Below are 26,101 nucleotides of genomic sequence, written 5' to 3'. Positions count from 1 at the left end.
ATCAAAGGTCCTTTCGCCCACTTGGAAATAGCAACTACACGCGGGAATCTGTAACTGTAAAAGTCCCGGGAGCGGGAGCGGCTGCCGGTAACGGGGTGCGGGGTGACGGTGAGTACCGGCCGTGCAGGGGCTCGGTATACTGTATACCTTCCTACAGATAGTGAGTGATGCATAGCGGGGTTGTATATACTCAGTGTGCTGTATATTATATACAGAGTCCCGGGTGTTATGGGAGCCAGTGATGGTGCACACCTGCCCGCCCGCCTCCATTCTCCTGCACTGAGTGACAGGGCGGCAGCAGTGAGGGTGTCAGACTGCAGAGAGCACGGGTGTCCCCCCCCCCCCATTATGTGTGTATCCCCCCCCCCCCCCAGTATGTGCGTATCCCCCCCCCCCCAGTATGTGCGTATCCCCCCCCCCCCAGTATGTGCGTATCCCCCCCCAGTATGTGCGTATCCCCCCCCCCCAGTATGTGCGTATCCCCCCCCAGTATGTGCGTATCCCCCCCCCAGTATGTGCGTATCCCCCCCCCCAGTCTGTGCGTATCCCCCCCCCCAGTATGTGCGTATCCCCCCCCCAGTATGTGCGTATCCCCCCCCCCAGCATGTGCGTATCCCCCCCCCCAGTATGTGCGTATCCCCCCCCCAGTATGTGCGTATCCCCCCCCCAAGTATGTGCGTATCCCCCCCCCCAGTATGTGCGTATCCCCCCCCCAGTATGTGCGTATCCCCCCTCCCCAGTATGTGCGTATCCCCCCCCCAGTATGTGCGTATCCCCCCCCCAGTATGTGCGTATCCCCCCCCCAGTATGTGCGTATCCCCCCCCAGTATGTGCGTATCCCCCCCCCAGTATGTGCGTATCCCCCCCCCAGTATGTGCGTATCCCCCCCCCAGTATGTGCGTATCCCCCCCCCCAGTATGTGCGTATCCCCCCCCCCCAGTATGTGCGTATCCCCCCCCCAGTATGTGCGTATCCCCCCCCCAGTATGTGCGTATCCCCCCCCCCCAGTATGTGCGTATCCCCCCCCCCCCCCAGTAATGTGCGTATCCCCCCCCCCCCCAGTATGTGCGTATCCCCCCCCCCCAGTATGTGCGTATCCCCCCCCCAGTATGTGCGTATCCCCCCCCCAGTATGTGCGTATCCCCCCCCCCCCAGTATGTGCGTATCCCCCCCCCCCAGTATGTGCGTATCCCCCCCCCCCCAGTATGTGCGTATCCCCCCCCCCCCAGTATGTGCGTATCCCCCCCCCCCCCGTATGTGCGTATCCCCCCCCCCCAGTATGTGCGTATCCCCCCCCCAGTATGTGCGTATCCCCCCCCCCCCCAGTGTGTGCGTATCCCCCCCCCCCCCAGTGTGTGCGTATCCCCCCCCAAGTATGTGCGTATCCCCCCCCCCAGGATGTGCGTATCCCCCCCCCAGGATGTGCGTATCCCCCCCCCCAGGATGTGCGTATCCCCCCCCCCAGGATGTGCGTATCCCCCCCCCAGGATGTGCGTATCCCCCCCCCAGGATGTGCGTATCCCCCCCCCCAGGATGTGCGTATCCCCCGTCCCCCCCCCCCAGTATGTGCATATCCCCCCAAAGTATGTCCGTATCCCCCCCCAAAGTATGTCCGTATCCCCCCCAAGTATGTGTGTATCCCCCGTCCCCCCCCAAAGTATGTCCGTATCACCCGTCCCCCCCCCCAGTATATGCGTATCCCCCCCCCCCCCCCCCCCCAGTATGTGCGTATTCCATCCCCTCCAGTATGTGTGTATCCCATCCCCCCCCCCAGTATGTGTCTCGTATTCAGGCATAGCAGAGCTAAATGTCAGATGTCAGCTCCTGAGCCCATGTCGTTAAGGGGTTAAGTGTCAGCCATCCACTCAATTTCAACAGTGTGTGAACATAGCCTTTCTGTGTTTTCAACCAACTCCTGGTTTTGGTTGCAAAATACTGTGTGTGAACATGGCCTGATACTGGAGTGTCTCCATTTGGGTCTCATTCAGCATCCATAGCTGTCATTGCTTCTCCTGTCTCGTTCTGTACAGATGTCCGATGATATAGACATGCTAGAAGGAGAAGACCGCAACAGTGAGGATGACATCCAGTTTGTCAGTGTAAGTATAGGAAACACAATGCATACTTTTTCATGTTTTTTTTTCCTGTCATTTTAATGGTACGTTCTTATAATTCAGATTTATCGAGATAGAAGTGGTTTATCCAGAATCATCTGGAGCCGCTGTGGCCCCTTTGTTCTGGTTCTGGCCCGAGCCGTCTCATAGCATTAGTGATATCTGGCACCCAGCCTGGACTATATCATTGCCAGCAGATAGTCAGACCAGTAGTCGTCCTGAGTCACGGTGATATAGCAGGTGACTAAGGGTCCTATTACACAGGACGATTATTGTGTGAAATATCGTTATATCGTTCGAATTTAAACGATAATCGTTCTGTGTAATTGCAGACAACGATCGAAAAATCGTTCGTATGTCGTTGATTTAGATCTGAACCTAAGATTATGGTTAATGGTTCGCTGTAATTCCACATTCGTTCACTCGAGTTCCGTGTTTATTCACTAATCGTTTAGTGTAATTGCACATTGTTCATTGTTTTACTGGGATCAGAAGGAATAAACGATCATAGTAACGATCGCAATAACGACCATCGTTCTGTGTAATATGGTGAATGATTTCAGGTTAATGATAAACAATCTCATTTGCGATCGTTTATTGTTAGTCGTTAATCGTTAAAAACCGCTCCGTGTAATAGGCTGTCTATATTACGAGGCGGCTGCCGGCTATTACAACCTTACACCCAGTCAGTAGCAGATACAAGGATTTCTTCTGCCAGAACTGCTATCTAGAATAAATGTTATACTATGTTTTTCTGTACAGGAAGGTCAGCTGAGACCTGTTCTGGATTGCGTTGACTTACTTAGTAGCGACGATGAGACTCAGGACTTGTACATAAATGTAAGTGTGAATTCTCTGTGTGTGTGGTCTGTATTTCAGTAGTGTCGTACTCTGCAACTGATTTTCTGTTTTGCAAATACCTTTCTAAGGGTGCCTTCACACCTACCGGATCCGCAGTGGATCTCACTTCTGCGAATTCGGAGCGAGATCCACTGCGGATCCGGTACCATTCACCCTAATGATAGCACATACCCGCATTGACATCCCGCTGTGAGTATGAGCTTTAACCCCCTGGTGCCCGCAGCCCCGCCGCATCCCCGCCTCCTGCAGCTCCGCCGCTGCCCCTATCAGCCCCGGCATCCCCAATCGCCGCCCGCAGCCTGCCCGCATCCCCCATCATCCCTGCATTCCGCACGCATCCCCGATCACCCCCTGCGAGGATGATGCGATCGGGGATGCGTGCCGGCTGCGGGGATGATTGGGAATGCGGACGGGCTGCAGAGATGATGGGGAATGTGGGCAGCGATTGGGGATGCGGGCGCCGGGGTTAAAGCTCATACTCACAGCAATCCCGCTGCGGGTATGTGCTATCATTAGGGTGAATGGTACCGGATCCGCAGTGGATCTCACTGCGAATCCGCAGCGTGAGGATCCGCTGCGGATCCGGTAAGTGTGAAGGCACCCTTAAAGAGATTCTGTCAGTAGGATTATGGTGTCCTATCTCAGGGTAGCATAAACTAGTGACCGAGAAGCTGAACAGAATGATGTATCACTCACATTGTCCTGTGCAGCTGATCCAGAGATCTCTCCCTGAATAACATGGACAATAAGTAGTCCTCTCCATTATGTGCATGAGCCCAGTAGTCCTGGATATTCATGAGAAGCAGAAAACTCCGGCCACCAGCTACTGATTGGCAGTTATTTTTCCATTCTGTGTAAAGGCAGTCACCTGTCAATCAGCAGCTGGAGGGCGGGGGGAGGGGTGTGGCAAGAATCTTATTCTCCTGCATATTAGAAGAACGGCTGAAAAGAATGATGTACGTAATAGACCGGTGTGTGTGTGTGTATATATATATATATATATATATATATATATATATATATATATATATATATATATATATATATATATATATATATGTGTGTATATAAAGGCTAAATAACAAATATGTACCCCTACATTTTCCCAAACAGACCTATATACAGATGAATGGCAGTGCAGTAGGAACCCCCACCCCAAACCTTTCACGCACTTTTTACCTCGAGATATTGATACCCCTTAAGAAAGCCAGAAGTGAAAAGTGCATGGAGGTCTGGGGGTGAGGGTCCGTTCTGCTTTCCTGTACTACTATACATATATACCTCAGCTCTGTGTCATTTTGTAACCAAAATACCGCCCCCATGTGGCTGAATGACTTTATACACTCACCGGCCACTTTATTAGGTACACCATGCTAGTAACAGGTTGGACCCCCTTTTGCCTTCAGAACTGCCTCAATTCTTGGTGGCATAGATACAACAAGGTGCTGGAAGCTTCCTCAGAGATTTTGGTCCATATTGACATGATGGCATCACACAGTTGCCGCAGATTTGTCGGCTGCACATCCATGATGCCAATCTCCCGTTCCACCACATCCCAAAGATGCTCTATTGGATTGAGATCTGGTGACTGTGGAGGCCATTGGAGTACAGTGAACTCATTGTCATGTTCAAGAAACCAGTCTGAGATGATTCTAGCTTTATGACATGGCGCATTATCCTGCTGAAAGTAGCCATCAGATGTTGGGTACATTGTGGTCATAAAGGGATGGACATGGTCAGCAACAATACTCAGGTAGGCTGTGGCGTTGCAACCATGCTCAATTGGTACCAAGGGGCCCAAAGAGTGCCAAGAAAATATTCCCCACACCATGACACCACCACCACCAGCCTGAACCGTTGATACAAGGCAGGATGGATCCATGCTTTCATGTTGTTGACGCCAAATTCTGACCCTACCATCCGAATGTCGCAGCAGAAATCGAGACTCATCAGACCAGGCAACGTTTTTCCAATCTTCTACTGTCCAATTTCGATGAGCTTGTGCAAATTGTAGCCTCAGTTTCCTGTTCTTAGCTGAGCAGAGTGGCACCCGGTGTGGTCTTCTGCTGCTGTAGCCCATCTGCCTCAAAGTTGGAGGTACTGTGCGTTCAGAGATGCTCTTCTGCCTACCTTGGTTGTAACGGTTGGCTATTTGAGTCACTGTTGCCTTTCTATCAGCTCCAACCAGTCTGCCCATTCTCCTCTGACCTCTGGCATCAATAAGGCATTTCCGCCCACAGAACTGCCGCTCACTGGATGTTTTTTCTTTTTCGGACCATTCTCTGTAAACCCTAGAGATGGTTGTGCGTGAAAATCCCAGTAGATCAGCAGTTTCTGAAATACTCAGACCAGCCCTTCTGGCACCAACAACCATGCCACATTCAAAGGCCCTCAAATCACCTTTCTTCCCCATACTGATGCTCGGTTTAAACTGCAGGAGATTGTCTTGACCATGTCTACATGCCTAAATGCACTGAGTTGTCGCCATGTGATTGGCTGATTAGAAATTAAGTTGTAACGTGCAGTTAGACAGGTGTACCTGATAAAGTGGCGGTGAGTGTATATGGGTCCAACAGAGGTGGACTCTAAACCTGCCGACCATCACATGCATCAGAATCACTGGTGAATGTAATTTACATTTTCCAGTTTTCGTTTTTCTTAGTCAGGTTCTTAAAGCATCACTGTCAATTCAGAAAACTTGACATGTCATAGAGACACGTAAAAAGTTTTGATTGGTTTGGGTCTGAGTGTTCACACCCATACCGATCAGGAGATAGAGTCGGGAGAAGAGGAGCTGCAGAGTCACGTGATCAGTCGGACTTACAATGGAGCCTGACTGATCATGTGACTCAGAGCCGGGAGAGGATGCGCTGCAGCGCGTTTTCTCCCAGCTCTATCTCCCGATCAGTACGGGTGTGAACACTCGGGCCTAGACCAATCGAAACTTTTGACATGTCTCTGACATGTCAAAAGTTTTCTGAAGTGACAGTGACGGTTTAAGTTTGTTATTAAAATGTCTGTTTCCTCTGTAATGTAGAGACCCATAAAGGACCATGTGGATCGTCACAAAGACCGAGTGACTTCGACCCTGGATCGTCTTGCGCGCCAAGTTGAAGAAGAAAAACAGCACAAAGCTGACAAAAACAAAGCATTTCAGGTGAGTTATTCTGAACAGTCATATGAATGTCGTTTTTCAGAGATTTTAAGAAACTCTGTAATAGGTTTTATTAAGCAAAAGAGTTTCCTTCTGTTCTGAGAACGCTGTTTTCCTACCTCCCCCCTCTTCTCAGGATTTCTGTGTGCATTATGTCCTATGAAGAGGGAGGGGTAGAGTGGGATGGATGAGCACAGAGAGGAGAAAAGCTGTACAAAACATCATCCTGCAATCTTCTCTCGCCAAGCTCCCAGACCAGTACTGAGCTTTCTGACAGTCTCCCAACGGCAGGGCTGCTTGTCTGCTCACCCTACTCTATCTCCCTTGGCTCCTTCCCGCTCCATAGATTATAATGGACACAGCAAACCCGTCTTCACTTTGCTGCTCTCTAATGAAGAGTGTGTGCTTTATTAGCTTTAGCTTTGTCTGTCCAGGCATGGTGGGAGTTGTAGTTTTCCAACAGCTGGAGAGCCAAGGTTCCCTATTCCTGGTGTAGATCATCATTAAACCCCATAATACTAGATAAAAGAAACAAAGACATCATGAAGACCCCTGAAATCAGATCCACTACTCCCCTCCAGTAACTCCTCCGCTTACAACACTCCCTTGGCACATATGGGCCTCTGGCATCCCACATCTAGGGCACCTAGAATTAGATCTGAGTCCTGTCTTATATAGGAAGGTTGGAGTTCTGTATACCTTGTAAATCAAATACAACTGGCATAGATGTGGTGCGCCACTGTGACCTTTGAAAAGGTCATTCCACAGGGAGCTGCTATTGTCTCCTGTATCTACTGGTGTCAGGTGACGCTGCAATGCTGTACAGATCACTTTACAGCAGCTTATCTTATCACCAGACACAACAGGAAGTCTCGGCTTAGTTTCTGTTCAAGTGGTGAGAATGAAAACTGCAAGATGTCAGGATTATTTTATAATATAGATAGAAAAAATGGAAAATTAGAAATGTCACCAAAAATTCTTAAAAAAATATGTTTAACATAAAAAAATTATTAAACCAATAAGTCATTGTCCGGAGACACATTCGCTTTAATTTTAAACGTAAAAACCCTGGAACTTGTTTTTTAACTCCGAAAATCCAACTTTCTTTAAACAGAGATTTGGTCCCCCCTCCCTGCTAATCCACAAAAAAATATCCCAATGGTTTTAGTTTGCGTATTCTGTAGAGGTTTGGTCTCTTTTCACGTAGTGTGCCGCTTTACAGAAGATACGTTTTGTTGTGTAGGAGAAGATGAACCATCAGCACGCTCATGGTCTGCAAGAGCTGGAATTCATCAAGGATCTCCCTGGCATGCACGATGCGCGGATGTGCGTCAACGAGTGGCTGAAAATGCCGGGTAAGCAATGAAAAACCGGATGCAACTGTGTGCATCCGTTTTGATCCGTTTTTCCGTTGACTTCCATTATAAAGAAAAAAAAAGCTCAAAATGGACCCGTTTTTCTTTAGCATACACAAAAACATGGTCGACCTCATTTTTATGTCCGTAAAAAAAAAAAACGGATCCATTTTTTTAAATAATGAAAGTCAATGAAAAAAACGATCGAAAATGGATGCACACAGTTGCATCCATTTTTTTCATCAGTTTTTCAACCATTTTTTGCAAAAACGTAGTGTGAACCCAGCCTCATTTGGCCTCAAAATGCCCGTTGTCAAAATGCTGAAAAAAAGACTTGTGAGTAGTCATAGGCTATATGTAGATTTTCTGCTGATTTTATTGTACACATTGTAAGGGGTGACATTTGTGGTAAGATCTGTTTTTGTGGGAAAACCCAGACAGTCAATCTGTCCTCAAGCAGATTGATCTGGGCTGTTGAGTCATTGGAGATGACCCTATCTGACTGCTTGACCAAAGGGGCCGCAGCACTGCGCCTTCATGGTCTGAAGCTCTCTATATAAGTAATAGCAATTACATAGCAGGAAAGATCTTTCTTTTAGTATGATATACCTGACAAGGTTAATATTACGGACATGATAGTAACATAAATTCTTCCATTTTAAAATGTAAGGCCTCAGACCGGGCAGTGTTTCCGCCAGCCGAAGAGTTTTCTCTAGATCCCATGAAGACAGTCCCATAAGGAGTCAGCCGATCACTTGTCCTGTTATGCACTGCAACAGAAGGTTTGACAATGGACAACTGCTGCTAGGTCATCTCAAGAGGTAAGAGGAATACACAGTCTTGTCTTACTAAGCCAATATACATACATGTCGGGAAAGGATGTCCGGATGAGCCCTCTCCAAGTGCAGTGGGCGCCAGCTATATTTTACAGCAGACACTTTCCAGCAGCTTCTGTGATAAAACTTCAAGTGACCCCCTTATTCTATGTGCAGTTCTCCACACCATCCACAAGTCATAAGACTGGTCTGGTTGACGTTCTGCTTCAAAACCACTTCCTTTCATTAGTGGACAGTGTCACCTAGGTGGGGCTTCACAGCAGATGGGACATCTCCCCAGCAGGGATATAGGGCCCATCTGCCACAGCCCTGCCTAGGTGTCACTGTCCACTAATAAAAGGAAGGGAGAGAAAGGGCTCTATTAAACCGAGCGATAATCTGCCAAATAAGGCCCATTCAGCAGGGAACGGGTATTGAACATGACATCACAGGACGTAAAGAAATCAGAGATAAGCCAAAAACCAATAATCTGAGTGCGTATACAACATACAACACCCACAGTAGTCAATGCCATGCTAGTTTATTAAAAAAGTCCAGATAAAAACTATTTTTAAATTTTTTCATTTCTTAAGGTTTGATCACTCCCCATGTGACCCGACTATCGCTCTTCATGGTGTGTGTGATAACTTATACGCCTGTGTTCTGTGCCTGAAGCGGTTTCCGAGCATCAGAGAGTATAATGATCACCTCTCAGCAGCGGTAAGTTATCTGCAACAGAAAGAAACATCAGAGAACGATTATGTTCCTAATAATATTTACATTTCATTTGATAAGAAAACTTGTGCAGTAATGTTAGTAAGGCCGGGTTCACTCTATTCACTATTATTTTCATCCGTTTTTATAGAAAAACGAATGAAAAAATGGATGCATTTGTGGGCATCCGTTTTGATCCAATGTTTATCCATTAGCTTCCATTAATCAAAACACTTCCTTTTTTAGCGTACACAAAAATGTGGTCGACCACGTTTTTGTGTATGTTAAAAAACGGATGCATTTTGATCCCTTTTTTTTTTTCCTATAATGGAAGCCAATGGAAAATGACAGATCAAAGCGAATGCGCACAAATGTATCTGTTTTTAATCCATTTTTACAAAAAAACTGATTATTCGTTTTTAAGTGTCACTGTTTAAATTTTTCTGCAGAAATCAATAGTGCAGGCGATTTTTAAGAAACTTTGTAATTAGGTTTATTAGTCGAAAAATGCATTTTTATCATAAAAAAAACAGTTTGAAACTCTCCCCCCTGTCTTCATGGTTGTCTATGGAGAGGGGAGGGGTGGAGGGAGATGAGGCACCAAAACAGGACAACAAAGAGTTAATTTACAGCTACATCACTGGGCTATCTCCTCTGAAGTCAGCGCTGACCTCTCTGACCTCTGAGGGCTTTCACACAGGTCCCGCTGTGTAATCTTTTCTTCTCTGCTCTCTGCTGGTGACTAATCTCCCTCCTCCCCTCTCCATAGGTTACACAGGGATCAACTGATGTAAAAGAGTGGAGATTTCCTGATAATGAACAGTGAATGAGAGAGAGGAGGGAGGGGGGGGGGGGGGACCTGGGGAAAGTCTTTTTGAATGCAGATAATGGCATATTTGCCTAATAAACCAAATTACAAAGTTTCTTAAAATCGCCTGGACTTAATAAAAAAAAAACAAAAAAACAGTGACACTTTAAAACAACAATGGCCATTTAATAGGGTTTCCAAACTATGGCCCAGATTTATCAAAATGTGTAAAATAAAAATAAGTATGAACAGCCCACAGCAGCCAATCACAGCTCAGCTTACATTTTACTAGATCTGACAGCTGAGCTGTGATTGGCAGCTATGGGCAGTTTACATGGGTTTCTATCTTACACACTTGGATACGTCCGGGCCTGTGTATGTATATGTTTGATGTTCCTTACTTTTACATTGATGATTTGTGAGTGAGATTAGTTTTTAAACTGTCGAGTTTTTTTTGTTTTTTTTTTCTCTAGGTAAATTTGGCGGATGGCCATGAAAAGCAAATCCCCTCACTGTGTATCCAATGCTTTGCCTGTCCGTGCTGTTTTCTACTCTTTTACCAAAGAGATGAATGTCTGAAGCACATGTCTCTGAAGAATCACTTCAAGAGAACCATTGTTTTCAGAGGTATTGGTCTAGGGACTTCATATTTGATTTTCACATCTGGAATGCTGTAGAAAGTTTATATTTTCTGTTCGTAACTTATTATTGTTTGTATTAAACATTCAACTCAGTTTTCATTAGCACAACCTCCTTACTAGTGCACATCCTGTAACATAATTTCTATTTCTGCTGTACTATCTGGCAGGCTTTTCAGCTAAATTTATCATCTTCCAGCTTTGTGGCTCCTGTGGGTGTAGTGATTGGGGTTATAGTAAAGAAGGGGTAGACGGGAGAAGAGAGTAGGCTGAATTGCTGGCACAGTTTTTCAACATTGTGACTTGGTGTAAGAGCATTGCTTTGGTGTAAGAGCTCCCTGTACTGGGTGGGAGGGGGAGTGGGGGAGGGGCATGGTCTGTATAGCAGGAAGTCTCCCTCACCTTCCAAATCATAGCAGATCCACTTCAGGCTGAGGCTTACATCAGGGGACAGGACTGTGGAAGTAATCTCTCCATAGCTGTAACCCCTCTCTCCCCGGACAGAGAGCGCTGCATGTATGTGCCTATATATGCCCTGCTCATTCCTTCATGCTCCCTGCAGTCTCTGTCAGTCATGATTGGTCCATGCTGAACACACCCCCTTCCCCATTGCTGCGATGTGACCACACAGACCTCTGACAGCAGCCCTGCTTATCTATTCTAGCCTGTTGTACTACGCTACTGCATTATGGGCATCTGCAGCTCCATCCTGTATCTACAAACTGCTGCTGTGTTATCAGGGTTATGCACTTACTATACATTATGCACAACATGTTGATTGCTATACTGTACAGTAACTTATAATATCACAGATTCAGCTGCTTCTAAATGTTTGTTTCATTTGTTTTACATGTTATTCAGAATATAAAATCATTATTTTTGGGGTGTAAAACAATTTGTCTGCATTTCTATGATTTCTTATGGGAAAATGTGCTTTGGTTTAAGAGTGGATTTGGATTACAAGCGCCGTCCCGGAACAAATTATGCTCGTAATCCAAGGCACCACTGTACTAGGAAACAGTATTAGGGTCTATTCACACGTACAGGATCTGCAGCTGATGCAGATATCAGTGAAACTAAATGAACATAGCATCAAACCTCCCGCAGATTCTGTACGTGTGAATGGACCATAAGGCCGGGTTCACACTGGGTTTGCAATGCATTTTCCTCATCCATGTTATGCAACAAATGGATGATAAAATGGATGCATTTGTGTGTGCACCCATTTTTCAATTGACTTCCTATATATATATATATATATATATATATATATATATATATATATATATATATATATATATATATATATATACACATATCTCATCTCTCTCTCTCTCTCTCATATATATATATATTTATATATATAAAATCAAATCGCATCCTCTTTTTAGTGTACACAAAAATGGGGCTGATCATTTTTTTTTTTTTTTTTAATGGAAGTCAATAGAAATTGCTGCTGTTTTTTTTAAAAAAAAAATGTCAACATGTTGCAAAACAAGATACCAAATCTGTGGAAAAAGATAGGGGTTACTTCCTTGGGGGGGATACAGTCGTCTTGTACGTCAGCAGATCTGCAAATATGAAATGGTTCACAACTCAAACATGCAAACTCAACAATATAAACCCCATTTTTACCATAGAAAAAAATGGTACTGCCACTAATGTAGTGACCCGTATGATAAGGAAAAATTATTTATAGTGCAAAGAGTATTAAGAATGTCAATAAATTACATATACCCTGAATTGGAAATAATAAAAACTGCCAAAATCCAGCCCTTAAGTTCAAGTTACATTGTAATGCCTCTTGTGTTTCTGTTACAGATGAGAAGGGCGTCCCGTGTCCTATTCCTATACCGACATTTGCTAAAAACGTTCTGATCGGCCTTTGTAAAGACGTTCCTTACCAAACTGTTTGTACATCTTGTCGTCTTGTGTTGCGCTCTCATGTAGAACTCAATGCACATTTCAGGTGTGTATGTTTATTAAATTATTATTATAACTAACAAAAAAAAAAACAAGAAATAAAATTCCTGTGCTGTTTTTATTATTATGGGCTGCCAAATCATAGGGATTTTAATATTTGGCTGACTGCTAGGCTCAGGTAGTGTCAGCCTGATGGAGGACGCCTCAGTCTATTTACCCCTCCTCCCACTTTGTTTACACCACTTTATGAAATAGAAGTTTAGTGTCATGACATAAAAAAACAGTAAATATATAGTTAAAGGGAAACTATCATCAGGTTAGACTAATCTAACATGTCGATTGCTCCCTATAGCGCACGGGGTGCCTTCATGCTAAGTGCAGATCTTGTGCAGTTTGTAGTTAAATCCTGCTTCTGGTAAGGCCATTTGGAGCACTGGGGATGGGGCTACAGCCCCCAGAGCACCAATCTGACTTGTCCCTGATAATCATTAAAAGGGGTGGGCCAGCCGGGGGATGGATTGGTGCTCTGGGGGATGGTAGCCTTGCCCCAGTACTCTAAACGAACTAAAAAACCTTCTGACAAAAGTGGAAATGAGGAACAAAAAAGTTGATTTAAGTTTAAATAATAGATCTTTAGGAACTTAAAGGGAACCAATCACTGGAAAAACGCATATAGAGCTTTTGAAATGTGCTGTTAGAGCACACAACACACTTGCCACACGTGTTTCCATAGCCTCCGTGCCTTCCCCGTGTAAGCCGCAAAGTAACTTTATAAAACTGGCGCCCTGTATGCTAATTACCTGAGGTAGTCACCTGGGCGGTGTTCGGCTAGTAGGTAGTCACGGTCCCCTGGGCGTTCTTCCGCTGTAATCACGCCCCTCTGGGCGTGATTCAAATGTCAGAGTGGCTGTGGCGTCACTCGGGAGCGCGCCGTGCCCAACGTCGGCGCGCTTACGTACTGATGCCGGACGCCGCCGCACATGCGCAGTGCAGCCGCTTCCATTCCGGTTGGACTGCGCCTGTGCAGAATAGCCTCGAACTCCGGCTAACAGGCTATTCGAGGCTATTCTGCACAGGCGCAGTACCGCCAGAATGGAAGCGGCTGCACTGCGCATGTGCGGCGGCGTCCGGCATCAGAATGTCACAGCTACTCGGCCATTTGAATCACGCCCAGAGGGGCGTGATTACAGTGGAAGAACGCCCAGGGGACCGTGACTACCTGCTAGCCGAACACCGCCCAGGTGACTACCTCAGGTAATTAGCATACAGGGCGCCAGTTTTATAAAGTTACTTTGCGGCTTACACGAGGAAGGCACGGAGGCTATGGAAACACGTGTGGCAAGTGTACTGTGTGCTCTAACAGCACATTTCAAAAGCTCTATATGTGTTTTTCCGGTGATTGGTTCCCTTTAACCCCTTAAGGACCACTGGCGTACATTTACGCAGTGATCAGTGTATTCAATCTAATGTAGTAATGTAAAAGTGTGAAAAAAAAAATAATCTATAAACGTTTTAAATGCCCCAAAGCCCCTCCACCAATAAAAGTGAAAATCACCCCCTTCCCTTCCCATTTTATACATAAAACACATAAAAAAATAATAAGGTTAATTAACATATAATATACTGTAGCGTGCGCAATTGGCCGATCTATTAAAATAAAACAATATTATTCCTGCACGGTGAACGGCGTGAACAAAAAGCGTCCAAAAAAGCAGGGATTCTTTTTATGAAATCACTTTTTATGTTTAAAAAAATGAATAAAAAGTGATCAATACGTCTGATCTAGAAAAACATTTTACTAATAAAAACTAGAGATCATGGCGCAAAAATTGACGCCCCATACAACCCCGTAGGTTAAAATAAAAGAAGCGCTATAAGAGTCATAATTGGGCCATTTTAAATACACCTATTAGCAAAAAGAAAAAAACATTTTACTGCTAGTAAAAATAGTAAAACTTTAGAAAACCTAGTAAACCTGCATATCGCTGTGTTCAGACCAACCTATAGAATAAACAAAAAATGCCAGTTTTACTGTAAAGTGCATTACGTAAACATGGAACCCCCCAAAAATTGCGGAATCGCATTTTTTGACCCAAATTCACCACATTAATGATATTTTGGGGGTTCCATCATTCATTTAATGGCAGATTAACAATGCCATTACATAGTACACCTGCTCCTGAAAAAACAAACCCTCACATGACCCTGTAGGTGGAAAACTAAAAGAGTTATGGGTCTTAGAAGGCGAGGAAGAAAAAACGAAAGCGCAAAAGTTACAAATGGCCCGGTCCTTAAGGGGTTATAGAAGAGGTCCAGCCGGGGGGGGGGGGGGAGGGGGGGGGAGAGAAAGTGCTTAGCCGGACTTCTATTCTAATAATACTGTTACTTTTGACTTCCAACATAAGTTCACTTATACCGACACGATGCTAGCTCTGCTACATTCAGGAGCATATGCCAGCCGTGCATAGAAATGTGGTCACACTTAGGTAAAGTTCACACAAAAAACCTAATGGCCACAAAGCTGCAAAAAGCAAAAAAAAAAAACCAAAAAAACAAACCTCCCTTAGTAAGCTGTGGGATCCGTTCATAATGTAAAAGATAGAAGAAACTGACCTTTTATTATACACCTATTGTCAATTCCAGATGAAATGCATTCTTATTGTTCTGTTCAATTTAGAACCCAGTGTCGAAAGGCCGGTCCTGTTTCCCTCTCTGAGAAAAGCATCGGAGATGTCGCCACGGTGTTCCGACTAAAGGCCTATTGTCCGTATTGTAAACAAGCTTTAAGCACTGACGCCCACATCACAAAGCACATAGAAAGGACCAACCATAAGGTAAAGCGCATTGCCTCCATAGAGGAATCCATCCTCGCCTTCTGTTACATCAACGAAGGAACTAAAACGCCTTCCGATATCCGCCTGTCTGCAGCCAATGCCAGACTCAAACCTTGCACGCTTAAAAGGACTTTACGCGACGCCGATGTTCTAAGTAATATTTTACCGAAATGCAAAAAAGAGAGCAGTACGTCAACTATTAGCGGATGCCCTGTGAAGACAGAGGCGGATGTCCTGGTGAAAGCGTGGTTCTGTGAGTGCACGCAACAGTTCCCATCGGAGAAACACGCCGAAGAGCATATGATGACAGCCAACCGAATCAGTCACAAATGCCTGGTGTGCGGCAAGCTTGCTGATAATCTGGGCATTATCCACCTACATATGAGCAGGTTCCATGGCGGGGCGCATCTGAGTAATTTCCGCTTCTGGTGCCAAATTTGCCAAGTGTTGCTGGAAAGAATTGAAAATGTCATGGCGCATGTTTCAGACTGTCATGGAGGTCATTCATTCTATTATGAAGATGATGTGGTGGAGCAGCCAGCCACCACTGCTGAAGCAAAGACGCCTCCCCGTGTACCATCAAAAGACGAAATCCCGGCCGAGCCACGGCAATCTTCTAAGGGCTCGTGGCAGTGTCATATATGTGAAGAAATGTTTGATTCGGAGGAGACGGTTCAGCAACACTGCAAGTCTTTAGCCATACATCAGTTCCATAAGTACATCTGTGACACTTGCAAAAAGAAATTTCACAAGCTCGAAACGTTGCTCAGGCACTGTCAGCAGCAACACGATGGAGACCTAAAGCTGAAGTATTTCTGTGGCCTTTGTGAAGATCTCTACTTGGATGAAGAGCGGGAGTTTCTAGACCACTACGAGAGCTTCCACGGCTTAGATTATGGCTTTGTTTCAGATCAGGTCCAGTCCCCGTCTAAAAATCCGGAAGTGCCATCTACTAGCGCGGACGGGACAGAGAACCGCCTGACGTGTGGCTGTCTAACCAAATACACCAACAAAGTGAAGAGGAAGGAGGACGGCAAGCTATGCTTGAGGAATCTGTTTGAGAAAGGAAAGCTCTGGTATAGCTGCTGCTCATGCCCGGCCACTGAACAAACCCTCGAAGGAATAAGCAGCCACTTGTGTGATAAAAACGGGGAATCCAGCGGCACTAACTTTGTCGTGAAGTGCAGCATTTGTGCAAAGTCCTTCAACGATGCCAGTGGTGGTCACCTCCATTATCACCATAAGCATTGTTTCCTCGTGAAACCGAGCATCAGTAGTAATCCTTGCACGTCCAAGGACGAGGTGTTCATCTTCAAAGGCAGTGACGCAAGTGGAGAGAAGAAGCCAATGACGGGGAAAACCAATGCAAAGTTACATTACGAAGTTACTGGGAGATCTCCAGCGCTCTCTGAAAACGTGCCCAGGTCCTCTTCTGTTCATGAAAATGGAAAAGTGCCCGTGGGAAGTAGGGGTACAGGTATGGTACTTTCCTTTTTTCACATAGAATTTCACATATTTGGGAAGATCAAGCTTTTGCCCATAGGAACCAATCACAGCTCAGCTTTCAAATATTAAAGGGGTTATCCAACTTTTGAATTTTTTTTTTATATATTGCTTTTTTAGTAAACATAATAAACATGTTATGCTTACCTTTCCCGGTGCAGCCTCTCCGGTGCCCCCACTGACTCTGGAGGGGCAGCCTGCTCAGCCAATCACTGACTGAGATGGGACAGCCCTGTGGCCAGTGATTGGCTGAGTGGGCTGTAACTACTGAGACGAGTTCATCTTGGAAGTAGCGGAGCTGCAGTCAGCGGGGGGACATCGGAGAGGCCACATTGAGACACCAGGGGAGCACAGATAGGTAAGTATAACATGTTTATTATGTTAAACCAACAGGTCAGTAATATTTATAAAAAAAAAAAATTTAACCACTGGATAACCCCTTTAATGAGTCTGGTATAATGAAAGCTGAGCTGTGATAGGATCCTTTATCTAGGGTCACATAATACTTTAACTTGCTTTGGCATTTTTCATAATGCCACAAGATCAAATATATACTGCAGTATTTCTGTATTCAGTCTGTCATTTGAAAGTTTCACAGGCCACCTATTAGGCCCTAACCAAAGTAAAGATGGCAGACAATGGGCTTTCATCAGGCCCCTGGCTGCTATAGAATACCTGTCATACCTGATGAGGTGGCAGAGAGAGATGCCACCCACTGACCAACCTCTTAGATGCCTCAGTCACAATTGACCAATTGAAAGTTTTTATAATAAACTTTTTGTAATTTTTTTTTTCTAATTTGGCATTTTAGTGTCTATTTTAAACAATCATGAAATCTTAAAGTTTTCATTCATGGAATTCACCAGGAATGGGACCTATTCGGGGACTATGCAATATTTTAGCGTCAGCTGATCTGCAAAAAGGAATATTCAGCCAGATTTTGAAAAATGTTTTGGAATGATGGGTACATCTAAAAAGAGAAATGGATGTGTCATGGTCAGATTTTTTGTGCCGAATTAGAACTTTTTTTTTTTTTTTAATGATATATTTTTTATATGTTTAGTTCTTTTTAGTTGAAGCCTTTTGATACAATTTCTTTAGGAACGTCTCCTATGATGTTGGAACCAGTTTCGGCTCTCCCTAATTGCAAAACTGAGAGTAATGAAGTAGAACTGATGGATACAGGTATTTTTTTTTTTTTTTTTAATCTTAGTAAAGTTTCTTCAAGTTACCTATGTAGTAAAGTTTCTTCAAGTTACCTATGTTAACATACAGTAATATATTGTGTACAAATTCATATGTTCACACCAGCAGACACATGAATAGGCTGTTTCTGAAGCATGGAACTTCATTGCTGCATGTGAATATACATTATTTATATAGGTGCTGCTGTGCAGGTACCTGATGTTTGCCGTCAATGGAGACAGGGACATGCACATAGTGTTTTTTTTTTTTGTTTTTTTTTTACTTGCTAATTTGTATGTTTTACAGACAAGTTAAAGAGACTCTGTCAGTAGGTTTATGGTGTCCTATCTCAGGGTAGCATAAAGTAGTGACAGAGAAGCTGAACAGGATGATGTATCACTTACGTTGCTCTGTGCAGCTGATCCAGAGATCTCCTCCTGAATAACATGGACAATAAGTAGTCCTCTCCATTATGTGAGTGAGCTCAGTAGTCGTGGATATTCATGAGAAGCAGAAAACCCCGCCCACCAGCTGCTGATTGGCAGTTATCTATCCATGCTGTGTATAGGCAGTCAACTGTCAATCAGCAGCTGGAGGGGAGAGGTTTGGCAAGAATCCTATTCTCCTGCATATTTGGAGAACGGCAGAACAGAATGATGTAACTAATACACCGATCTGTTAAGAATTTCTGTCACTAGTTTATGCTGCCCTCATTTAAGGCAGCATAAACCTTGTGACAGATTCCCTTTAAAGTATACATTTTCTGCCCCTATCTAGGTGTCGGGGAAAATGAATTGCCTGATTTGGAATTTCTTCAAACAATGACGCACATCGTGTTTGTTGACTTGGACAATTGGGCCCAGTTTTTCACTCATCTGCCGGGACAATTGAACCAGGGAACTTTTGTCTGGGGATTTCAAGGTAAATCTTTATATCTATAGTGTCCATATTGAAAATATTCTCAATTCAGACCAAATTTACTGCCTCTTCCGTCCTAGGCAGTCAGACGGAATACGCCCCATTAGGGTGATTTCACATGTCAGAATTTTTTCGTGCTGGACTGTCACAAATATGCAGCAAAAAACATATGCATTACATGTGGATTTTGTCGCATGATTCATTGTGGATCTTCCCGCTATACACAGAAAGTGGGGAGGACATTCACAAATCTACAACAAAATTCAATAATTATAGTTATACAAGAATATATATACCATTACCTTTGTTTGCAGTAGTATAGGGACGCTGTAAACACCATCTCTTGTTCCAGAGAGCCCAGCACAACTATGTGTAATATGTTGGCCCAATCATCATCTGCTCTGAATAGACATAACATATGACTATCTTTTTGAATAAATTTGTCCCATGTCTATGGCCGTCGGTTCTTACTTTTAAGCGATAGGCACAATAGACGAAGGATCTGTTTATTTGGATGTGTTATTTGGACAATGTTACATTAACATGGATCCTTGTATCTGTTTAGGTGGGAAAAACAATTGGAAGCCCCCCACGACCTGCCAGATCTATAAGTATCTCTCAAACACTGGCTGTTTTTTCCTTCATCCTTGTTGCACTAATAGGAAAGATGCAGCTGACTTTGCTATTTGCATGCATGTAAGTTCCAGTGTTTAGAGTGTTCTTTTTTTTTATTTTATTTTTTTATATGCATTATGGGTTTTTTCCGTTTGTAACTCTACAATCTCCAGCCACCACTAAGGGATCCCACTGCATATTGTGCTAGTATGAAAAAAAAAAAACCCTGTAAACTATATGCAGATGGCAAAATGTTGATTATGTAAATAAAGCTTGGACTCAATTACATCTTGGATGCTGTTGGACCACCACCTTATGTCATTAGGCATGTCACTGGTGAGACCTGCTGTGATCAGGGGATATAGCTGGGGAGAGAGCACGGTGACTATGCTATCCACTCCCCGGCAGTTCGCTAATTCCGATAATTTAGCCTCATTATAGTCTATAAGGCTAAATTGTTGGAATCAGCAAGCGGCTCGGGAGTGGCTCCCACAACCACCACGCCCTCTCCTGGGCTTTATCTTGTGATAGAAGCGGGTCGCGGCAGTGAGAACTGCCGTGATCAATAATTTTCACATGCCTGATGAAATGTCAAAAGTTACTTTTGAAGAATCTGACTCTTTAAAGGAATATTACCATCTGAGTGTGTTCTCCCCTAGCTATATCATAGGGAATAACAAGCTGATCGTTTGGGAGGTCAACCACCGGGACCCCCACCAATCCAGAGAATGGGGTTTCAATCGCCCCACAATGAATGGATTGTGGACTGTCCTCCATTCATTCTCTGTGGGACTGGCAATTCTTTCAAGTTTAGGGCTTATCACTCTATTCATTGCGGGGCAGTTGCGTCCCCATTCTTGAGATCAGTGGGGGACTCCCAGCGACAAATCTAACCTGCTGATACCTTCCTCCTCCGCGCCCCGTGTGCAATAGGGGGCTATGTCTCTTACCTTCCTCCTCGGTGCTGTTAGCAGTGTAGTCATCAGTCCAGAGCACTGTTAGGAGAACTGCCCCGCAATTGTGCAAGCCAGCCCGCTCCTTCTAATGATATTGGAGTGGGCAAAAGAGGGGCAGAGCACCGTTAGGAGCACTGACCCGCCCCTGTTACGTGAGATGGCTTGCGCTCTGTGGGCGTGGCAGTGCTCCTCAGGTCCTCCGGACTGAGGATTACACTGCTAACCGCACAAGAACTGCGCAGACGAGGAGGGTAAGAGACATAGCTTCCTCCTGGGCGCCCTATGCACAGTAGGGGGCTATCAGCAGGTTAGATTCATCTAGTTCCCCTTTAAAGAAGAACTAACCGTAAATTAGAAGATGAACCAACTGTTATGTTTCCATAGTGCACAGGACACTGAGAATGAAGGTAGCTTTCTTTACTTCATCCCTAGCGCCATTTTTGTTAAATCTTATTAATATGTACTGGGGCAGGACTACAGCCCTGGGTATACATTATATTGGTGACTATTGTGAACAGTTTGGCGACTGATGTTACACCTTTGTGGCTTTGTGGTGTTTGTGCTTTCAGGCCGGTCGCCTAGATGAGAAGCTGCCCAAACAAATCCCTTTCACCATCCTTTCCGGTGATAAAGGTTTCTTGGAATTGGAGAACCAGCTGAAAAGAACCCAGCGGCCCTCTCATATCCTTAATCCACACCACTTAGGGGGAGACATGATGTGCGCCTTACTGAACAGCATAGCCGAGACATCACAAGGTATCCACCCTTTATTACGTACAAAAGGCAACAAGTATTCAAGACAAAAATTTTGACTGCTTACCTAATAAAATTGCCCATGTTCGCGATTTTTTTTGTATATTTTCCTTTATAGTCATTTATATCAGTAGTGAGTAGAGGCCCAGGCTTTTGTAAGTGAGTGACTGCTATGGGGCCCCATAGCATAAAACTGTACAGGGCCCCATGAATCCTGTACACACGCCCCTCCCTTTGTTCTTCCAGCTCTCCGGTGCACAAGTGACGTCACCAGGGAGCTGGAAGAACGAACACCAGGAGACTGAACCGGGCCAGGTGAGTATGTGTATGGGCAGGGGTTTATGGCTGAAGGTACGATGCAGCCTCCGGCCCCAAGAGACTGGCAGGGATCGAAGCCAGGGGCTTCTTGCTCAGTCGATTAGAGCACTGCAGCATTTAATTGTAAGCGTTCATCACAAATCACTGTTAAAGGATCAGGGGCCTGCTGTCCCCCTTAGTGCACAGGCCCCGTAGCAGTGGCATGGTCTGCCTTTATGGTAACTACGCCACTGCCTGGTAGCCTATTCTCAAGTATATGCCGACCTAAAGAGGTACTGTACAAAGTGTTGTACATTTAGTTTAATACTTGCTATCTAACCAAATAGTGAGACCCCTTATAGCTCAGAAACAGAAGCGTATAACAAGAAAGCAAAAGCCCCAATGGAAACAAGGGACACCTGAGGCTACAAAATCATATTGAAAAAAGTTGATTGTTTTGGCCTCGCGTACACGTACAGATAAGTCGCTTAAGCGCTCTCTTAGAGTACGACAAGGGATGAGTTTTTCTTTTAAATAATAGATGTTTAGATGAAAAGATAAGTTGTTAATGCAATCGTACTTACGATCGTAAATATGGTCGTAATTGTGTTTGTATCTATATACTGTGAAGGATGAGTGTTTACGCTGAGAGATTTGAGAGCGATTAACAATGATTTTGAGGTCAGTTTAAAGATGCGATGAACAACATACGAATACATTTTCCTTCATAGTTTGATCATTGCTGCATTTACACCAGAAGATTATCGATTAATTTGAATGATTTTATGATCTTTTTTGCACAACATTCGTTCCGTGTAAAAAGCCCTTTAGGGTCCTATTATTCGAAGCGGTTTTCCGTTTTCTCTCCGATTAACAGGATACACTACGAGCGCTTTTAGGGAACCACCTGAAATCATTCACCATAATACACGGAAAGATAGTTGTTAGTTACGATTGCAATTACCATAGTTTGTACAAGACTTGTGCAAAATGTAAGTAAGGAAATGTAAAGATTTAACCAAAGTTTGCTTTCCTGGTTTACCTTGAGGAAAAGAATTTGTCTACCTACTGCATGAAGGAGCGGGCTAGCTAGACTCACTTTATTAGCTTTCATGAGAAGGTAAGCTGTATACAGGCAATTCTCTTTTTAATTTAGATAGATACAGTTGTGTCCTAAAGGGAACGTCTTGTATTTATTTTAGTGTAAGGGTATGTGCACACTACGGAATCCCGACGGAACACCCATCACAGATTTTGCAGCTCGCAGCCGTATGCATCTCCGCTGCTACCATAGGCTTTATTCTATGGTTTGACAGATTCTGCCTTCTACCCGAAGATTGAGCGGGTTCATTCTTTGGGCAGACGACGGAATCTGGCAAACCATAGAATGGAGTCCACCAGAGTCCGCGAGCGGGTGTGAGCTGCGGAATCCGCAATGTGTTTTCCATCTGGATTCCGTAGTGTGCACATACTGTAAATGAGGAGAGGGAGGGGAAAAAAGTGTACTCACCCTGCCCCAGTCACCTGCTGCTGCCCCTCACATCTGCTTGGTCCCGCTGCATGACGCTGCCTGGTCTCTTTCCTGCAGCAGTGTCTCGGCTCAGGAAGTGCCGTACAGCGGGACCAGGCATCATCAGAGCAGTGGCGTTGGGGGATCAGGGTAGGTACACAAAAATGAGTCATTGGAAAACCCCTTTAAATTCTTTACCTTCTAATAATATTGAGATTTTTGCTTCTTTCCTCACAGTTTTATGCTGCTTCAAGTGGACTATAAAAATCTCAGTGTATTACTTATTTAGCAATCTATCTAAAATAAATGTTTATACTAAAAACCTAATTTAAGCGAGATCTCACTTACTGACAGAGCCAGGTTTAGGAGAAGGGAGAAGTTGGGGTTGTCTGAATATTGAGGTGGGGGGGGGAAAGGGGGCTGCTGTTTACAATAGAAAAAAAACTTTCCATTGATGTCAGTGGGAGGTGTGAAAAAAGCATGGTTTTCAACAACCAGGTCATGTTTGTCTACATCAGGGATGGGGAACTTTTGGCTCTCCAGCTGTTGCAAAATTACAATTCCCATCATGCCTGGACATGATGAAAATTGTAGTTTTGCAACAGCTGGAGGCCGAAGGTTCCCCATCCCTGGTCTACCTGGTATAAGAAATAACATCACCACTTCTTCTGAGTAGTTCTGCCTTGAGCTCTCATTGAAATTACTGGGGGCTTAAAGTGACACTGTCCCCCCTTTTTTTCATTCTGACTTCTCTACACAGGTGTAAAGGGTAAATTTAGCAGTTTTCATACCTTATTTTATATCATACATCATGGTGCTTGTTATATCATACATCCATGGTGCTTGTTGGTGATTTTTTTTATCATCTGAGGATTGTGTTATCTGGGCGGGGCTTCACGGCAGAAGCGCCACTGAGTCCCGCCCACAAAGCCACCGTTGGTCCCGCCCCGTGACGTCATCGGTGCATAGGCCCTGCTGAACAGGCTAGCCCAAAGGTCTAGGCCCCACCCCCTCTAGGTAGGCACATACCAATGGCCGCTGAGGGGGCGTGGCCTATGTGACGATGACGTCACGGGAACGGGCCAACGGTGGTGTTGTGGGCGGGGCTAAGTGGTGCTTTATCTGTGAAGCCCCACCCAGATAGCACAATCCGCAGATGATAAAAGATCACTTTTTACTGGAACAAGCACCATGACTTATGATATAAAATAACGTATGAAAACTGCCAAATTTACTTTTTACACCTGTGTAGGGAAGTCATAATACAAAAGGGGGGGGGGGGCAGTGTCAAGAAGCAAAGAAGTTAAAACCAGATGAGTACCACTTACACGTATATTGGAAAGCAAATGTGCTGTTTTTAGTAAAGTAACTTACATCCCTGTACCAGTTTTCACCCCCATGTGTCTATTCACTGGTTTCCTCTCTGCACTGTGACATTGCTGTTGCTATGCAAAAAAATACTTTTAAACTTGAAGCCCTGTGCCAAACAGGAGTATCTGTGCCCTAACTTTGCACCACCCCTCCCGTCCCTCCTCCCCACCCTCCTCATCATTAGGAATGCCACTGAAACATTTTCTCCATGCTGAACATTGCACAGGTGCCTTAACGATCCAGCCCATGTGCCAGGTTGATACAGGTGAGGATTAGGAGACAATCTGCCTGGAGCATTCCTAATGATGAAGAGGGTGGGGAGGAGGGATGGAGGGGGTGGTGCAAAGTTAGGGCACAGATACTTCCGTTGGGCACGGGGCTGCAAGTTTAAAAGTATTTTTTTAGGACAATAACTGCATCACCTGCCAAACGGACCTCAGGACAGATCTTTGATTAAAAGCAGCTATCCGAAGGTACAAGTGGTTTGGGGGGGTCAGATGGTGGGTACAGAGTCACTTTAAATAAAAATCACCCTGAAGAACAACCTCAAAGCCTGCACTAAAATCTATCCTCAGTGATATTTTTAAGGGGTTATCACAAGATTACAACCGATTGCCTACCTAGGATAAACCATGATTGTCTGATTGCTCGGGGGTCTGCGTGCTGGGGTCATGGGGTTATTGTGGGTCCTACATGTGTGTAGAGCAATGGCCTCTGGTCCCATTCACTCTGGGGCTGACAGATCCTGTAGATGAGGGCCATAGCAAGTGGGTGAAGTGGGCATGCACTACTCCATATAGACAAGGCATTTGGGATCCCTATTCTCATATAACTGGCGCAGTCTTTTTTTTTTTTTTTTTTTTTTAACTGCCGCACGCACATGGCGCTGGTCTATTCCCGAGCGCAAGCCCGGCATAAAGCACTGGGGGCGGGACCACTCTGTAACATGGCTCCATTGATTCTCCCTCCCCCCCCCCCCCCCCAAAAAAAAATACACTTTTAGTTTTTTAATATTTTGGTAAATATTTTAAAATTTGTAAAAAATGTTTTTATTTATTATAAAAATACAATTTTCTCTTTACAGACTCTGATGACGAGAGAAACACAGCTGCATTGGCTGAAGGTTTGTCATTACCATTTTTCGTCCAATTTAATGGGATCCTGTCAAGTTGAAGATGCAATTATATACGCCAGAATCATATCCGCCAGCAGCATGATATAGAGCGGAATACGCTGAGCAGACCGATTTTATATAATTATTTTGGGCTAGTCAGGCCTAATATTTAGTAAAAATTGGGGAAAATAGTTTTTCTTTCATTAGGCACATACTGTCTTTACATATACTAAAGGTAAGATAGGAAACCATTCTATAGGCCAGCAATACGAAACTCATCTTATAACTAGATTGCTGTTTTTTTTTCCACAGAAGCCAACATTGAAGAAGCGATCAGAAGAAGCTTGGTGGAAATGTAGAGGGAGGAGAGAAGCTCTGTGAACATTGCGCCTTAGTATGATTAATAATAATAATAATAATTTCAGAGATGCATCCCAGCGGTAACATCCAGGAGTTTCTCTAGGATTTCTCCCATACGTTCCTCTCACATTTTTCTTTCTGTATAGTTCTCTTTATATTGTCTTTTATAGACTTCTCTTAAAGGTTTGTTTTTTTTCTTGTTTCATGTCGTTTCCCAGTTCTAGGTTGTATAATATTTTTGTTATATATCTATATATGTGTGTGATATAATGTGCTAATAAATATGTATACTCACATTTAAAA

At 44.3% G+C, this 26,101-nt stretch overlaps 1 protein-coding gene across 3 annotated transcripts; it reads left to right on the top strand.

The window, feature by feature from the left end:
• ZNF451 (zinc finger protein 451) lies at positions 1-26,101 on the top strand. 3 transcript variants are annotated; one of them, XR_011363610.1, is made up of 17 exons: positions 1-108; positions 2,031-2,099; positions 2,877-2,954; positions 6,013-6,132; positions 7,373-7,484; positions 8,155-8,305; positions 8,893-9,019; positions 10,295-10,448; positions 12,281-12,428; positions 15,060-16,693; positions 17,821-17,904; positions 18,682-18,825; positions 19,388-19,518; positions 20,963-21,149; positions 22,492-22,563; positions 25,409-25,447; positions 25,751-25,799. XR_011363610.1 is itself a non-coding variant. In XM_069974479.1 (16 exons), the coding sequence occupies exons 2-16, from the start codon at positions 2,031-2,033 to the stop codon at positions 25,795-25,797; spliced, it is 3,225 nt and encodes a 1,074-aa protein (XP_069830580.1). In that variant the 5' UTR covers positions 1-108; the 3' UTR covers positions 25,798-26,101. The 3 variants fall into 3 exon arrangements, 2 of the variants coding, with proteins under 2 accessions (XP_069830580.1, XP_069830581.1); XM_069974479.1 differs by lacking the exon at positions 22,492-22,563 and having other exon boundaries at positions 25,751-26,101; XM_069974480.1 differs by lacking the exons at positions 1-108; positions 22,492-22,563 and adding an exon at positions 113-160 and having other exon boundaries at positions 25,751-26,101.

Source organism: Dendropsophus ebraccatus, chromosome 6, assembly GCF_027789765.1.
Source record: "Dendropsophus ebraccatus isolate aDenEbr1 chromosome 6, aDenEbr1.pat, whole genome shotgun sequence".
In the NCBI taxonomy this organism is placed as follows: Eukaryota; Metazoa; Chordata; class Amphibia; order Anura; family Hylidae; genus Dendropsophus; species Dendropsophus ebraccatus.
Note: the sequence above shows the minus strand (reverse complement) of the source record. Positions and strands in the feature narration are given on the sequence as shown.

Bases quoted from the DNA above. Each gene is read 5' to 3' on its own strand.
- ZNF451 (XM_069974479.1), top strand. From the start codon at position 2,031: ATGTCCGATGATATAGACATGCTAGAAGGAGAAGACCGCAACAGTGAG. The intron at 8,306-8,892 runs GTAAGAGGAATA...TCATTTCTTAAG, and splicing joins CTGCTAGGTCATCTCAAGAG to GTTTGATCACTCCCCATGTG. The intron at 18,826-19,387 runs GTAAATCTTTAT...GTATCTGTTTAG, and splicing joins TTTTGTCTGGGGATTTCAAG to GTGGGAAAAACAATTGGAAG.